Here is a 16789-nt window from a genome sequence, read left to right as displayed (position 1 = left end):
CAGTATTGCTCCCTAGCACAAAATGCCAGTCCCCATCTCTCCTTGCTGAATTCTTCATCTCAAAGGATCATAGAGTTAGAGCCAGATGGAAGGGGCCTCTGAAACCATCTAATCCAATTATCATTTTACAGAATTTTTGCTCATTTTTCAGTTTAAATGCATTTTACAGATTAAATAATCCCACATCACACAGATAGTAAGCATGGTGGGATTTGAACCTTAGGTCCTATGACAACAGTCAGTGCTTTTTCCATTGTAGTATTCCTAGTGCTTCCCATTAAGGACCAATCCTAAAACCTTCCTTAATCCTCCTACTTAATGATCATTCTCCCTTTCTTGGGCTTCATAATAGTACCTGCTTCATCTACTTCATGCTCTTGTCATTGTTCAGTCATTTCAGTCATGCCCAACTCTTTCTGACTACATTTGGGGTTTTCTTGTAAAGATACTGAAGTGGTTTATCATTTCCTTCTCCAACTCATTTTACAGGTGAGAAAACAGAGGCAAACAGGGTGAAGTGACTTGCCCAGGGTCACAGATGTAGTAAGTGTGTCTGAGTTTAGATATTGAACTCTGGAAGATGAGTCTTACAGACTTGAGGCTGATGCCACCTCGCTGCCCTTTCATGCACTCATGTTATTTTGTATTATGTCTTTACAATATCTTCCTTTTAAATTGTTAACCTCATAGGGACAGAGATTAGGTATTCTTTAGTCTATGTATTTTTCCCAACACCTAGTACTGTTCTTTATACATACTTAAGAATATGTGATACTTAATAAATATTTGTGTAAATTTAAAGTTTATTGAATGTATTGACACCAGACCTGATAGTAGTTTGGATTAATTAATCATATAATTTCATAGTAACATAGGATTTCAGAATAAAAAACTAAAAATATTTTTTATCACTAAATAGAGACAGACATTCTGGAAAAGCTAACTAGAAAAAGTATCCATCTTGCTTCTAGGACCATCTTTTCCTCTCACCAACTCTCATTGATGACTTCAGTCTCTTTTTCTCATTACGCATTTCAACAGAAAAAGCAATATCAAGAGCACATGTTGGAGGTCATTGGACTGAGTATTGGGTCTACAAAGGAGGTGTAGTTGGGGAGCTGGGTTTCCTTTGGAAGCCATCCTCACTCAGTCTAGGTGTGGTGATCTGGTCAAGTAATGGAGATGAGAGACACTGTGTGCTCAAGCCCATGTGCTTAGGCATCACCCAGGGTTCTGTCATGGCATGGAGGTTTGTTTATTATATAGGCTGGTGATTACATACTTCTTTGGCACACAATCAATTTTCAACATGTATGTTTCCATGGAACTTAATAAAATGCGTAGCCTAAGGAGATAGTAAATGAAACATTGTTTGCTATAGATGAATGACATAAACAGGGTGATCTAGAGGTTAGTTCTCTCTGACCTAGGAGAATCAGTGTTACTTTTGGTCAGCTTTCACAATCAATCACAATTACTTGGGAGATGGGTAACAAAATATTTTGTAGCTAGGTACAAGGCTAGAGGGCAATTTAATGACAGGCCAAATTTGGTGTTTTCCTCAATTTAGAAGTTCTGTTTTTTTTTGTGTTACTTTGAAGTGCCTAGCAATGCTGCCTGGTTTCTGTTCATCAACAAATTCATTGGAGTGTAATAACTGTAAGGAAAGATTTATTATGGTGCTCAAGCATTTGGCCAGTGTTTACTGTAGTGCCTTGGGGCATATCTGTACTTGAGTGAGAGAAAAGAGGGGTGATGGGTAATAATCTTTGGGCTTTAATTCTGTAATTGCAATCTTTTGGGGGTAATAATCTAGGGAGATTAAAGTGGGGTATATATGTATTGATCCTATAAGTACTTGCTCTCATGTTATTTCTCCTGTATTGAGGAGGAAACACTAATCATAACAAATCTATTAGTAGGGAAAGTTAGAGAGAGAGAAGTCACAGAAGGGGGTTAGTGGGTGGCTTTTGTTTTTTTTTTTTGGGGGGGGGGGGCTGCTTTGCAGCTTCCTGGCTTCCCAGACTATGACTGTGTCAACCAGTAAGAGTCTGTTGGCTCCCCACAGGTTTCCACAAGCCATGGAAAAAGTGGTTTCATTACTTTATAGTTCTACCTCATACATCTAGAAGAATAAATAACCACAAGGCAGTGTGTTCTAAGTGTCAAATGAGGCAGTAAACTCTACAGCAGTTCAGAGAAAGGGATAAATTGAATGGAATGTCTGTACTAATTTAAATTAATATAGCATTACCATTCAAAACATTTTATTATGAAATTAATCACCAACAAACCTAAATGTTTTTTATACAAAGAATGAAAAGATTTTATGTGATATTGTAAATTGTTAGATTCAGTTTGTTTTTTACAAAGTCCACCTTAAAATTCAATAAGGAGGCAACAAAATTACCACCATCATTTTATGTCCTGAAATCATTGCAAATAAGATAGAGGTCAAGGGGAATTGGAATATCTTTGTCCTTCTGCCACTTCCACCAAGCTTTGTTACATCCTGCAATAAAATCTTATTAGATAAACAAATTATTTGATGTTATACTAAACATCTATTTGGGTTGTTTTTCAGGTGGGTCTGTTTCGGAAGTCAGGAGTGAAATCTCGAATCCAAGCTTTGCGGCAAATGAATGAGACCTTCCCTGAGAATGTCAGCTATGAGGACCAGTCTGCTTATGACGTAGCAGATATGGTCAAACAATTCTTTCGGGACTTGCCAGAGCCACTCTTTACAAGCAAGCTAGGAGAAACTTTCCTCCACATCTATCAGTGTAAGTTCATTCTCTCCGCAAGTAATAGTTAGGAAGATGACTTTTTGTCCTATGTTTCTACAGTCTTCATGAACTCAGGGCCAAATCAAGGTCTTAAGTTTATGTGCACAATTGCAAGTTGCCTTTCCAGAGGTGAAGAAGGGGGGAGACTATTGATGTATGGGAGGCAAACATATCTATAAAATAGATTTCATTGTTTTAATACTTTCACTCCTTGAAGGCAGGAAATTCAAAGTCAAATATATAGCTGAGAGTATGCTGACCATAAGCAAGAAGCAAATGAGAAAAGCCATTTTCATTACCCAGTGAGTAAACTGACAAAATGCCACACTTGTAATTTTATTTTCATGGTTTATATTGTCATTCATTTTTTTCAAAGAGATGTTGGCAATGGAAGGTCTAGGAATATTTTGTCCATCCAGGACAAGGTACCTTTAATTAACATATGTATACTCAGGATCTTTTTTTTTTCCTAAATCAAAGGACAGTTTCCACTATAGGAAGTAGCAGATCCCCAAAATTGAAGAATGAGTTTTTTTTAAGATTAGTGATTTTGTTAAAATAAACTAGTACCATGAAGAAATCACACTGCACTAATGCCACACATTTGGCCCTATTGAATAGAGAAGCTTTCCCTGGTTGACTGGGTAGCAATCTTTCTACGTTGTTGGTGGCTCAAAATTTCTATATGTAAAAATTAAAATTAGACCTCAAATATTAAAATATTATATTATGGAGATTTATTAATGAAAATTAGAAATCAAGGAATAAAGAGGATACAAAATTAAGACCACATGCCCATGGCTGATCAGCCAGTTCAAACGTCCGCTTTGCTACCACCACGCTCGGGACAAGAAGTAGAGGCAGGACCCTCCACGTCCCTGCCTAATATCCCCTGTCTACAGGAAGTATGTAATGACAAGAAGTTGGTGGTCTCCCAGAAAATGTAGTCCTTTTTTAGGGTAACAGATTTCAATTACACATATAATTTGTAAGGAGTGTTTTCATAGAGAAGTCCTGTACTTAAAATTTTCAAAGAATCTATAATGGTGGAGTTTAGAAAATATTGTAATCAGAATTGGAAAAATGGTACCTGTGGAAACCAATAAATTAACTTACCTTTGACAAAGTTTATATGTTCATCTGATATCCAGGATTGACAAATGATACACATTATCTTGCTGGATAAGTGCAGCTGTAGGACAGTTACCAGGAGTGGGTTCAGAACATGTGGTTTTCAAATACAAAAACTGTAGGTATAAACCTGCAATAGACTGGAAATAATGGACACAAAACATCAACATAATCTAATTCTCATATTAAATTAAATGCTGATTTTTGCTACAACCAGCATGCTTCCTAAAAATGTTTGTGAGTCCTAACAACGAGTCTTGGATGCAGGAAAAAGGAAGAAAACAGCATTTTTACATACTATTTTTACATATTTTCTAACAAAATGACAGTCCCTGCCCTCAAGAAACTTGCCTTCTAATGGTGAAAGGAAGCCCAGATATGGAGTGAAAAAACAAGCATTGTTTTGAAGTCCAGAGAGAGTGACCAACAGGAGCAGAATGGGAATGGAGACAAATCCGCAGGGGGCCCCTCCACAAAAGGGAAGCTCCAGAAGGGAGATGGAGAAGGTCCTACAATATTAAAACAATGCCCCAAGGAAGTGGTCAAATCATGAAGAAAGTTGAGTTTCTGAGCCTTGTGGAATTGACCAAGGTTAGAAAGTTGGGAAAGACAGCTCTGGTCACAGTCTCCTAAGCCTCAGAGCAAATTGAAATTGGGGGAGGAGGGTGAATCAAGAGATCTTTGTTAGACAAAAGAAATCTCTTTGTCACATAGGAAGCAGCAGATTTCTTCATGATAGACATTTAGCTAGAGGGCAGCTGTGAAGCTGATAGCTGCTTCTAGAAATGGCTCTTCAAAGCTGTCAGTTTAACTGTAGAGGAGAGTTTAACTTAAGTGCTGAATTGCTTCCTTTCACAAAGAAAACTTAAAAGCAGGATTCTGGCAGGCTCCTAAGCAGAGGGTATTGTCTCTGCAAACAGCAGCACATTGTACAGCTTTTCTAGGACCCACTGGAATGCACCAAATCTCATTGGAGAAAACATTTCCAAGAGTTCCCATTAGAGGGGCTGCGGGAGTGGGAGGCTGCTTCTGTTGTTTTATTGACTTGAGACACACAGGAGATGTCCCCTCTCCCTGCCCTGTGCTTTCTAAACTAATAAAGAAGGGAAAGTTTGATGAAAAGTGGTTAAAGTTTGTAAGTTAAAATCGCATACACTGTATGGTATTTATGAACACATGTATACATACTCTCGCTACTTTGTCTCTCTGTCTCTCTCTTTGTCTCTTTCTTCTGTCTGTCTCCATCATCTCTCTGTCTTTATGTGTCTGTCTTTCTGTGTGTCTCTTTGTATGTGTCTCTGTCTATGTGTCTCTGACTGAGGGTCTATGGTATCTGTGTGTGTTTATGTGTATATGTCTCCCTCTGTGTGTATGTGTGTGAATTTCCCTCACTGCCTAGAGCCTCCTTTCCCTATAAGAGCCCACTGCCGACCAGCAGAACTTTCACCCTGAAATAGCCTTATGGATGCACCCCACTTCTCCCATGGACCCCCATTTTGTGGAAGGGGCCAGACCATCCTGCTTTCATTCCCCTCTTAGCCAAATTAATGACTTTTCTGAACTTTAAAACCATGCCACCACACTGCATACCTTCACCTCTACCTACCCTCTCTCTTGGAATTTCTCACTCTGTATTTCTCTCTCCATCTTTGTACTCTTTGTATTTCTCTCTCTTTCTTTGTATTCTATTTCTCTCTCTGGATCTCTCTGTATTTTTCTATATCTCATTCTTTGTATTTCTCTCTCTCTTTTCTCTCTGTATTTCTCTTTCTCACTCTCTTCCCTCTCTTCCTCTCTCTCTCTCTCTCTCTCTCTCTCTCTCTCTCTCTCTCTCTCTCTCTCTTCTCTCTCTCTCTCTCTCTCTCTCTCTCTCTCTCTCTCTCTCTCTCTCTCTCCTTCCCTCTCCCTCTTTGTCTCTCTCCTCTCTCTCTCTCTCCTCTCTCTCTCTCTCTCTCTCTCTCTCTCCTTCCCTCTCCCTCTTTGTCTCTCTCTTCTCTCTCTCTCTCTCTCCTCTCTCTCTCCTCTCTCTCTCCTCTCTCTCTCTCTCTCTCTCTCTCTCTCTCTCTCTCTCTCTCTCTCTCTCTCTCTCTCTCTCTCTCTCTCTCTCTCTCTCTCCTTCCCTCTCCCTCTTTGTCTCTCTCTTCTCTCTCTCTCTCCTCTCTCTCTCTCTCCTCTCTCTCTCTCTCTCTCTCTCTCTCTCTCTCTCTCTCTCTCTCTCTCTCTCTCTCTCTCTCTCTGTCTCTGTCTCTGTCTCTGTCTCTCTGTCTCTCTCTCCCTTCCTCCCTCCCTCCCTTTCACTCTGTCTCTCTCCTCTCTCTCTCTCTCTCTCTCTGTCTCTCTCTCTCTTACACACACACACACACACACACACACACACACACACACACACACACACACACACACACGCGCGCGCGCGCTTTTCAGCCCCCTTTGATGTGTTGTCTTCCCCTGTTAGAATGTAAGCTCCTTGAGGACAGGGACAGCCTTTTTGCTTGTCTTTTTGCTTTGTATTCCCAATGCTTGGCACAGCTGCCTGGCACATACTAAACATTTCTTACTCTTCCCTTCAGATACTGGCACTCCAAATAGTCATAAAACCTTTGGGAGCTCAGCATCCAACCAATCTAAAGGAATGGAGTCAAGCTATCCTTCCCAACCTGTAAAGCAACATTTTCTCCAAATAATTTGGCTACAGAATAGTTTGAAACTTGATTTATATAAAGAGAATCAAGCAGTGCTGCTGCCAACATTTACAAGTCTAAGAAATTTTAAGGTTTACAATAGGCTAGACTATCTTTCAAAGTAAAGGGTACAAAATTTGGGGGATCAGGGGATCATCTATAAGCAAGTATTATTAAACACCTATTATGTGCTAGGGGCTAGGGATGCAAGTACAAAGACTTAAACATTACTTACTAACAATGAGTTTCCATGCCATGTCTAGCACAACAGCTTTATTTTATAAAGAAGGAAACAAAGGCCCAGGGAGGCCCCTCCAACATGTATCACTTTCCCTTGCTGTCTTATTCAGCCTTTCACTTTTAAGAATTTCCCATATTCAGCGATTTTATTGTTCAAAATTCTCATGTATCTATATCCTCAGTTTTCAAGAAGATCTCTCTAGATCCTAGAAATGCAAAGACCATTTTTGTTATCTAAATTTTAACTCACTCAGCAAACTCTGAAAGAGAAATATATGCCTCACTGTCAGCATATTCTTAGTTTGTTTGGAAGGTCCATCTCACTGACAGAGCCTTGTCTTTCCGCAGATGTTCCTAAAGATCAACGTCTCCAGGCAGTACAGGCCGCCATCATGCTATTGGCAGATGAAAACAGAGAGGTTCTGCAGACTCTGTTGTGTTTCCTGAATGATGTTGTCAATTTGGTGGAAGAAAATCAGATGACACCCATGAACCTGGCTGTGTGTCTGGCCCCTTCCCTTTTCCATCTTAATTTATTAAAGAAAGAAAGTTCCCCAAGGTGGGTGTTTCATGAATAGTAGCAGGAATGGTTGGGAGTGGGCTGGGGATTCCCAACCTAGCCCTACCCTAGGGCATAAAATCTTGTTCACTATACTTCAAACTTGAATATAGCATCTCTCTTTTTAAAAGAAATTTTTCAAGGCAATTTAATCTTGGTAACTCTAATTCTTTGGATTTATCATGATGTCATTTAAGATAATGACTTTGTCTAGGAAGTTTTATGAGTTCTTTTTTTGTGGTATAGGAAAGAAAGAAGGCAAAGTTTTATGTCATAAACTCTCATGGGCAGGCTACACTGAAAACCAAAACATGGAACCATGCAATTAAGTGTTTCAAATCTTGGAAAATGGTTCCTTTGCTCCCTATGTAATTGTTAGTATCCTTATCTTTTCCCAAGCCTTTCAATTACAAATAATTAGAGTGGCAAAGCTCCAACCTAATTCAGAATATCTAAGATATGTGGTAATCATCTTTGCTTTGGAATCTGGCTAACATCTGGTAACGAATAGAAACTGGGAGGGATGGGCTCTGGGTCCCAAAAATATACTTGGTCTTACATTCATCTGTGACACTGGCATTCAATTACAGAGTGATACAGAAGAAATATGCTACAGGCAAGCCAGATCAAAAGGACCTCAATGAGAATCTGGCAGCCACTCAGGGACTTGCCCACATGATAATAGAATGTGACAAACTTTTTGAGGTGAGTGCATGACTCTGGCAGCATTCTTTATAGTTCTTGGAACTTGATGAGACAGTCGGAGTATTTAAAATATTTATGGTTTATGCTTGTTTGTCCCCCTGTTTCCTTTATATTAATAGTAGCACCTTGTCTGTTTCTCTAGCATTTGCTTGAAAAAGCTCAAAGATATAAGCCTTGAAATGGAGATTTTGATTAGTCACAAACAACATAGACCTCATGACAGCTTTCATGAATGTAAGAGAATAGCTTTGGAGGCCTGTTAATCTTTTATGTCTCAGTTATCTGAATTCCCCATTAGATTTGACTGGATTCGGTATTTCTTGGCACAAATAAACACTGTTCACGTTTCTGTACAGTAGCTGATGCATGTGAACAATAGGTGAACTAGACTCATGGGACATTTTTAAACTGGTAAATTATTTTGGCAATGTGTCAAGAGAAAGAAAAACTCTAAAAATATAGGGAACTTATTGGCCCCGTTCCGTAGTTACATAATAGGCCTTATAGAATCCAACCTTATTCATACCTGGCATGTTGATGAGTCTAGAACTAGATCCATAATAATAATTGATTATTTATATATAAATACATTGCAATAGATTTATACATATAAAACCAAACTGAATGAAGCTAGATTAAGAATAAAATCAAAAGGAAATGGAAAAAGCAACTAGAGGAATCATTTCTTACCTTTATGTGTGTATGTTATATGTATATGTGTGTGTATGTTAATATACATATATGTGAATATGTGTTGTGCTTTACAGTTATAAAAGACTTTCAAAGACATTTTCATTTAATCTTCACAAACAATATCATCATCATTTAGACAAAAACTTTAAAAGACTTGAACTCTATAGTACTTTAATTTTGCAAAACACTTTATAAATACCTCATGTTTTCCTCACAAAAACTCTATAAAGTAGGTGCTATTATTATCCCCATTTTACACATGAGAAAATTTAGGCAGCTAGAGGTTAAGTGATTGGCCTAGAGCTGACACTGGTAGTGAATACCTGGGACAGGATTTGAACTTGAGTTTTTGGGAATTTAAGCCCACTGTTCTATCCACTACACTATGAAGTAAATAGTGAAAGTCTTATTGACTGCACTTTATAAATGAGGAAACTGAGGCTGAGATAACTTGTGACTGACCTAGTATCATCATATGTCTAGGAAGTGGCAAGTCTGGCATTTATATCCAGGTCTTTCAAATCAGAGTCCAGTATTCTTTATGTTGCATCATACATCTTCTTGAATCAAACTGAATGAAGCTAGATTAAAAAATAAAATAAAAAGGAAATGGAAAGAACAACTAGAGAAATCATTGAAAGTTATGACCATAAACATAACTTTAGTAATATGCTACTTCTTATCTTCCAAAAACAATGTTAATATGAGTAATGATATTGTGGGGGGAACCATCATTAAGCCAATAAGATATCTACTAACCCTTACTTGTTCTAGTAGGCTATAAATTTCTCAAGGGTGTAAGGGGTAGAAGTTATGAGGGGGTTTTATAAAAGATTGGAGTGGATTATTTAAGAATAGAGTCACCAGGAATTTTAATTAATTCCAAGATATTTATTTAACAATTTATTTACAAAATATAGAAAGAGTGAAAGGAAGAAAATGAGAGAGAGGATAGGGTAAGATATCTAGCCTAAGCACTAAGTATTTTGCTCTGACCCCTGGCTCAAAAATAGGCAGGGAAGTTTTAGTCCTTAGCCAGAGAGGCCTCAGCCCTTGTAGCTGAGGACCTGGGGATGCAGGAAGCCTCTCTCAAGAGGATAGGTCTCTCCTGAGTCTAGTCCCTTCAGAAAATCCAGGAAAGGAGTCAGCTCTTTCACTCACCGCGTGTCAGTCCAAAGAACAGTCTCACCAAGTCTAAGGTCTCAGATCCAACAGCAGCCTCCAAATCAAACTCAGAACTGTGAAGAATGAGAGCACTCAGAAGTGCCAAGCTTGAAGAACTCCAGAAAAAGTCCTCACAGGAAGTTGTAACTCCTTTTTTAAAAAGACACTTCTTTTGCATCACTTCCTGTGATTTCCTCCACTTTCACATCTACCAATTATAGCTAAAGCTTTGTTTAGGCTTGCCCAGGGACAGTCAGTGATTCTGATTCGTCACCCACTATTGCACACACAGGTTACAGACCTCCCCACTCAAGTGTGAGTGGGGTGTTCGCACTTTTGTTGATTAAATCTAAAAATGGGCAGGGAGAGTTAATTTAATCTTCACAATGGCAAGGATCTTAGTGGCCATTTTGTAAATGATTGTGGTTTAACTGATTCATATCCTTAGTGCCTAATATAATGCTTTATATATATGATTATATTACATATTATATTATATGTAATTAATATATAATAATACATTAAGTGTATAAATATAAAGTATAAAATATATATAATGCTTTATATATAGTAGGAACATAACAACCATATGTTTAATAAGTAGGTTATAAATGAAAAGATTTTTGAGAAACTAAATATTTCTTAAATCTGTTGACTACCTTTTGAAATAGGTTCCACATGATATGGTAGCTCAATCTCGTAATTCTTACATGGAAGCTGAAATCCATTCTCCAACACTGGAAGACCTGGGAAAACAGCTGGAAGAGAATGGAGGAAATTTTCACATGTACCTGGAACATCTCATCCAGGGGCTTCAGAAAGAAGCAAAAGAAAAGTTCAAAGGATGGGTCACTTGTTCAAGTGCAGACAGTACAGACCTCGCTTTCAAAAAGGTAATTTTCTGGGTTCATTAGACACTTCCACCAAACAAAGACTTACGATTTTGACTTGTTCCCAAGAGTGAAAATAACAACAATGGGTGGAAATTGCTTAGAGTTAGGTTCTACCTTTGTATGATAAGAAAATACCTAACCATTAAAACTGCCCAAAAGTGTTAGGAGCTAAGGATCCTGGACTATGAGTTAGGAGACTTTGGAGATCATCTGATCCAACCAATAACAGGGCAAAAGTCTCCTCTACAATTTAACAAACTATTGATCATCCAGCTTTTTTCTCAAGTACCCTAAGGAAGCCCATTTTACTTCTGGACAGCTCTATCTATTAGGAAGTTTCTTTTCACATCAAGCCCAAGCTTGCCTCTGTAGTTTCCTACTTGTTGTTTATCCCTTCTGAGCAGGGGATACTATTTTTAATATAAAAAAAAAAATTCAAAGCCATTTGAGACTTGGAACCCAGATTATTTGAATTTCTCAACATGTTTTTTAAGAACTAAGATGAACTGAGTAGGACAGCTTATAAGTTGTGTGTGTCTTTTTATAATGGAGGAGGAAAAGGAAGAAGACAAAGTTATTTGCCCTTCTTCCATTTGATAATCCTTCAAATACTTACAAGTAACTGCCATGTCACCCTGAATCATGGGCTCTATATGTGACTTCTGCGAACTTGTTATTTTAAATATTATTATTAGATTGGTATAATTGAACTCCACCGAATTCCTACATATTTTATTTTTGCATTTAAAAGCATTTTTGGAGGAATCCATAGGCTTCCCTGGACTACCAAAGGGGTCTATGACACACACAAAACAAAGATTAAGAACCCCTTGCCCTATGTCTTCTTTACTTTGAGATAAATATCCCATTTCTTCAACCAACCTTCCTATTACACGATTTTAAGATTCTTCACTACTTGGTTGCACTCCTGCCTAGTGTCTCAACATAGCAATATCCTCCCCCCCAAATGGCTCCCATAACTAAACCCAGTGAGTGGTCCAGATGTGATATGATCAGGGTAGTACAAGAGGACATTCAAGTCTCAGGACTGGACCCTTTCCCCATTTAATTGCAACTTGTGGCTGCAAAAGCTTTTTTGGCCCCCATAGCACCTGATTCACGTTAAATGTTCAGTCTGGTAAAACCTCAGTTCTTTTTCAGACAGATTTTTGTCTGGCCACACCTCTCATTTTTTACTTTTCTCTCCTCATGGTCTTGGTCCAGTACTTAATCAGTTTAACACTGCACTCACTTCTAATGTTGAATATCATACTTCCTTGTCCCTCTACCCTTCATGGTCTGTCAATTCTCAGACTTGAGTCTCTCTCATTTTCCACTTTCTCCATTCCTAATCATGAAATGCTAAGTGCTTCTGGAGGAAGTGCCTATGTTCACCAGCTTCACTATCCTAATTCTGGTTGGGCTTTCTCTTCTACCCTGGAATCCCTTTTATTCTTCCTTGATTGATTCTCTATCATGCTCTCACAAAAGCTCTTACAAACCTTCTCCTCCACCCCCAACACATATTCTACTTTCTTAGGAGATAGCTTCTTTCTACTTTACTGAGAAAATTGAGGCAATCTTTCCTAAGCTCCTTAATCTCTTCTATTTCATATCTCAAAACCCTTTTTTATCTTCATTTGACTTCTCTTCTTTTATTTCATTTTTTGAGGATAAAGTAGCTCTTCTTGTCAAGGCTAATTCTGCTAATGTCTTCCCTTGATCCTCCTACCTTTCCTATTTCCTCAAGGAGTCTGTCTTCTCTTTCATCTTTATTTTCTGTCCCCTTCTATTGACCCCTGTTTTCTAATAACTTGTTCAATTCTCCCTCATCCTTTAAAGGCCTTTGACTGCCACTCCCTCAAGCTACCAAATTGTGTATCTCCTCATTTTCATTGCTAAGTTCTCTCCCTATCATTGCTTCATCTCCCTTACTCAGATCCATGTAATCTAGATTTCAATTCTACTACTCTGTTTAATCTAACTCTTCCAAATGTCACCAGTGATCTCTTTACTGCTAAGTGTAATGTCTTTTGTTTAGACTTCATACTCCTTGATCCCTCTAGATTTTGACACTGTTCATCACCCCTTTTCTCTTAGATTCTTTTGAGTTTCTGGCTTGACTATCATGATGATATTCTCTCCTGGTTCACTTCCTATTTTATGTTCTCAGATTTCCTTGTTGTATCATCATCCATATGGATCTACTTCCCACTAAAAAAAAGTTTACCCCAAAAATCACTCCTGACTCCTCTCCTCTCTTCTTCTTCTTATCTGCTTCCTGGGTTCTACTCTTCTTCCCTATACAGCTGGCATTCAAATCTGTAAATCAGGAGTTACCTATGAGTGAGCTAAGGCTCAATGGATAGAGCCAGGCTTGGAGATGAGTCATCTTGGGTTCAAATTTGACTTCAGATACTTCTTAGCTTTGTGACCTTGGGCAAGTCCCTTAACCCCCATTGTCCAGCCCTTACAGCTCTTCTGCCTTCAAACCAATTGGTTCTGGGACAGAAGGCGAAGATTTTGTTTTTAAAATCTATATAGCCAACCTAATCTCTCTCCCTTGAACTCCCACTGCCTATTGAATATCTTGAATATTTTTTCAGTCATCATTTATAAAATAGAATTTCTTTCCTCTCCAAAAATATTCCCTCCCTTCCTCCCTCCCTCCCTCCAAATATCCCTATTTATGTCAAGAGCATCATCATTTTCACTTTATCCCAGGTTCAAAATCTTGGAATCAACCCCCTCTACTGCCAAATCCTAGAATATAAGCATTGTGAGAGCAAAGACTATTTCATTCTTGTTAGCAGATACAAGTGCTTAATGAAACAACTTGCACACACATAATCATGAAACATATGCAAGTAAATAAGTAGCATTGAAGCTTATTGGATAAATGGCAAGCCTTGGAGGCAGAAGATCTGGTTCAAGTGGCACCTGTGCAGGTGGAAGATTTTCCACACCTGAGCTACATTCCCAGCATCCTTTTAAGTTACACCCTCATTTTAGGTAAAGAGACTTGGGAGATAAATTTAGCTGAGACCCCCATGGCAGGGCTCTTTTTTCAGAACCTGTGCTTTTGGTAAAGTACTGCAGGTGTAAGTCTCTGGCTCTCTTTGCTCTGCTCACTTGACTAAAAGGACCATTTTTCTTTTCCTTCTCTTTTAATTATTATTAAAATCCTACACACTGCTGACCCATTCTGTTAGATCATGGGCGAGTCACATTCTCAGTACTCCAGGCAGTTCTGCAATTACAGGTGGCCAAATAGTTGGCGATTTGCTTTGATCGACAGCATTTCCTTACCAAGAATTCCTCACACCAGTAAAATAAGGGGTCAGAGAATTTTTCAAAAATAATATACAAATACAAATACAAATAATTCTAGGGAAGGGTACAGAGTCATGCCAAGCAGCAGGGGTTAGGAGGAAGAGGAATCAGGAAATACCTGCTATTGAAATTAGTACTTGAACTAAGTTTGAAGGAAGCAAAGAATTTTATGAGAGGGAGGTAAGGAAAGAGAATATTTCAAGACATGATGGAGACCCCAGACAAAGTCATGGAGATAAGAAATAGAATGAAAAAGAACAAATAAGCCAATTTGGCTAGACATAGAATGCCTGAAGGGAAGTAATGTGTGATAACCCAAAAAAGTAGCCTGGAGTCACCATATAAAGGATGACTTTCCATGCTAAAGAGTTCATATTTTTATTTAAGGGCAATAGAGAAGTGCTAGAACTTTATAAGCAAGGAAATGGCACAGTGACATAGTTGTGCAGGTAGGTGGCACAGTGGGCAGGATGCCAGGCTTGGGGTTAGGAAGACTTCTCTTTGTGAGTTCAGGTACTTACTAGCTGTGTGTCCTTGGTCTAGTTACTTAACACTGTTTGCCTCAGTTTCCTCATTTGGAAAATGATCTGGAGAAGGGAGTGACAAATGACTCTAGTATATTTGCCAAGAACACCCCAAAAGGAATCACAAAGAATTGGAAACATTAAAAAAAAACACAAGTAAACAACAAAAGTAACTTAGATTTGTATTCTATGGGTGTCAGTTTTGCAGCTGGGTGGAAAATAGATTGCAGAAGAGAGAGATCAGAGGCTGGAGACCAATTAGGAGCAATTGTAGTTATTTTTAGTGAATGGAAAGATGTCAAAATCTCTGAAACTTCCTTTTTAGTCTGAAACACTTTCTAAGATCACTTTTGATTATTCTAAGAGATTAAGTCCATCCATTCCCTAAATGATAACCTCTACAACCATTCAATGATGTCTTTTGGTTTATTTCTCAAAGGTTGGAGATGGAAACCCACTGAGGCTCTGGAAGGCTTCTGTGGAAGTAGAAGCTCCCCCCTCAGTAGTGTTGAACCGAGTGCTGAGAGAGCGTCATCTTTGGGATGAGGATTTTGTGCAATGGAAGATTGTGGAGACGTTGGACAAACAGACAGAAATCTATCAGTATGTTTTGAATAGCATGGCTCCCCATCCTTCTAGAGACTTTGTGGTTCTGAGGTAAGGCTGCTTTTCCTCCCTTAGAACCTTCCCCTTCTTTTCTTTCCTTACTAGATGTACTAACCGTACCTGTATTTATTTTACCAGCCTTTATTTATCACTTGTCCATCATTGCCAACGTTTCATTCCATCAGAACTTGTGCTCAACTTGGGTGTGTGAGAGCATGGTTTTTGTTGTTATTGTTCCAAAAACTAAACGTTCTGATCTCTGAATTTGCTAGTATTTTATTCAGTAATTTTTCTTATTTTTAACACTAACATAGCAGATAGAGTACATGGCCTGGAATCTGTAAGACCTGAGCTCAAATCTGGCCTCAGATACTTACTAGTTTTGTGACTATGGCAAGTCACTTACCTCTGCTTGCCTCAGTTTCCTCAATTGTTAAATGAGCTGGAGAAGGAAATGACAAATCACACTATTATCTCTTTGTGACCCAAATGGTGTCACAAAGAGTCCAACACAGCTGAAAACAACTAAACCACTTCTTTCTTTCCAATAGTTGTAGTCTTGCCCTAGTTTCCCTCATAACCCTGATCCTTACATAGACACCACCAACTTTATTAGGCTGGAAATATTGTTTACTTCCTTAGAACAGAGTCCTCCTAACAACTGCTATCTGTCCATCAGTATATACTGCCTAACTATTCAAATGTTGCCTGCCTGGCTTTTATCATTATTTTGTTGCCTCCCCCACCCCCACTCACCTACCCACCCAGGAAAATTTCAAGTCTATGACAGGAATTGAGTTTGTAGCTCCAAATGTTCACGGCTAATTACTTTGCTTGGAAATACTGACACAGCCTTAAGTACTCATAACTATTCTGCAGTCTTTGTGATTCAAGATTTTAGGAGATCATGGAGCTGGCCCTCGGTCTGCTGTCTAACTGTTGAAAGTTTGCTTTCGATTGATTTATGGGAGTTCGTTCCAGACCTTTGCTTTCTGGGAATAGAATTAGATGCCTATCCAGTGATCTGCAGCTTTCATAGTGTAAATGGTCTGATGAGTCAGATTACATCAGGGAGAATGATTGAAGATACTAGAAGAACCTAATAAAATATAATTATATCAGCATAGCCCCCTTTTATTGTTCACTGGTGGAAAACAAGTCGCTTTGGGCTCTGCTTCCCACGGAGTATGGATTTTCAGAACTTGTCAGTGTAAAGGAATTAGTTGTGCCACTCCCAAATGGATTTTTAAATACTTCATACATGAAATTATTTTTTGAAAGCAAACAAAAATTGTACGTGATTGCCTTTCTTGCGGGAACCTTGGCCTGGGGGGGGGGGGGTTCTGTTTCTCTGCTGCAATGACTTTTTAAGGACTCACTCATTATAAACTTACGTGTTTGTCTCAGCGACCTTAGCCAAAATCTCTGGGACGCAGATGGAGAATGTAGGCAGTCATAAATATGACTTCTCAGC

At 38.6% G+C, this 16789-nt stretch overlaps 1 protein-coding gene and 1 long non-coding RNA gene across 11 annotated transcripts in view; one reads left to right on the top strand and one right to left on the bottom strand.

The window, feature by feature from the left end:
• LOC103099723 (uncharacterized) overlaps nt 1-10344 on the bottom strand; it is a 35872-nt gene extending 25528 nt beyond the window's left edge. The window contains exons 1-2 of the long non-coding RNA XR_468176.3: nt 9957-10344; nt 3903-4057 (exon numbers count right to left, since the gene is read on the bottom strand). This is a non-coding gene — a long non-coding RNA (uncharacterized LOC103099723). The remainder of the gene's footprint in view (nt 1-3902; nt 4058-9956) is intronic.
• STARD13 (StAR related lipid transfer domain containing 13) overlaps nt 1-16789 on the top strand; it is a 799642-nt gene that overhangs the window by 769354 nt on the left and 13499 nt on the right. For all 10 annotated transcript variants that reach the window (XM_007495305.3, XM_056825164.1, XM_056825162.1 and 7 more), the window contains 5 exons: nt 2585-2783; nt 7187-7397; nt 7988-8102; nt 10631-10852; nt 15149-15366. In XM_007495305.3, the coding sequence (XP_007495367.1) occupies nt 2585-2783; nt 7187-7397; nt 7988-8102; nt 10631-10852; nt 15149-15366 (965 nt within the window). The remainder of the gene's footprint in view (nt 1-2584; nt 2784-7186; nt 7398-7987; nt 8103-10630; nt 10853-15148; nt 15367-16789) is intronic.

This window comes from Monodelphis domestica, chromosome 4 (genome assembly GCF_027887165.1).
Source record: "Monodelphis domestica isolate mMonDom1 chromosome 4, mMonDom1.pri, whole genome shotgun sequence".
In the NCBI taxonomy this organism is placed as follows: Eukaryota; Metazoa; Chordata; class Mammalia; order Didelphimorphia; family Didelphidae; genus Monodelphis; species Monodelphis domestica.
This window is presented reverse-complemented; position numbering and strand designations above follow the sequence as displayed.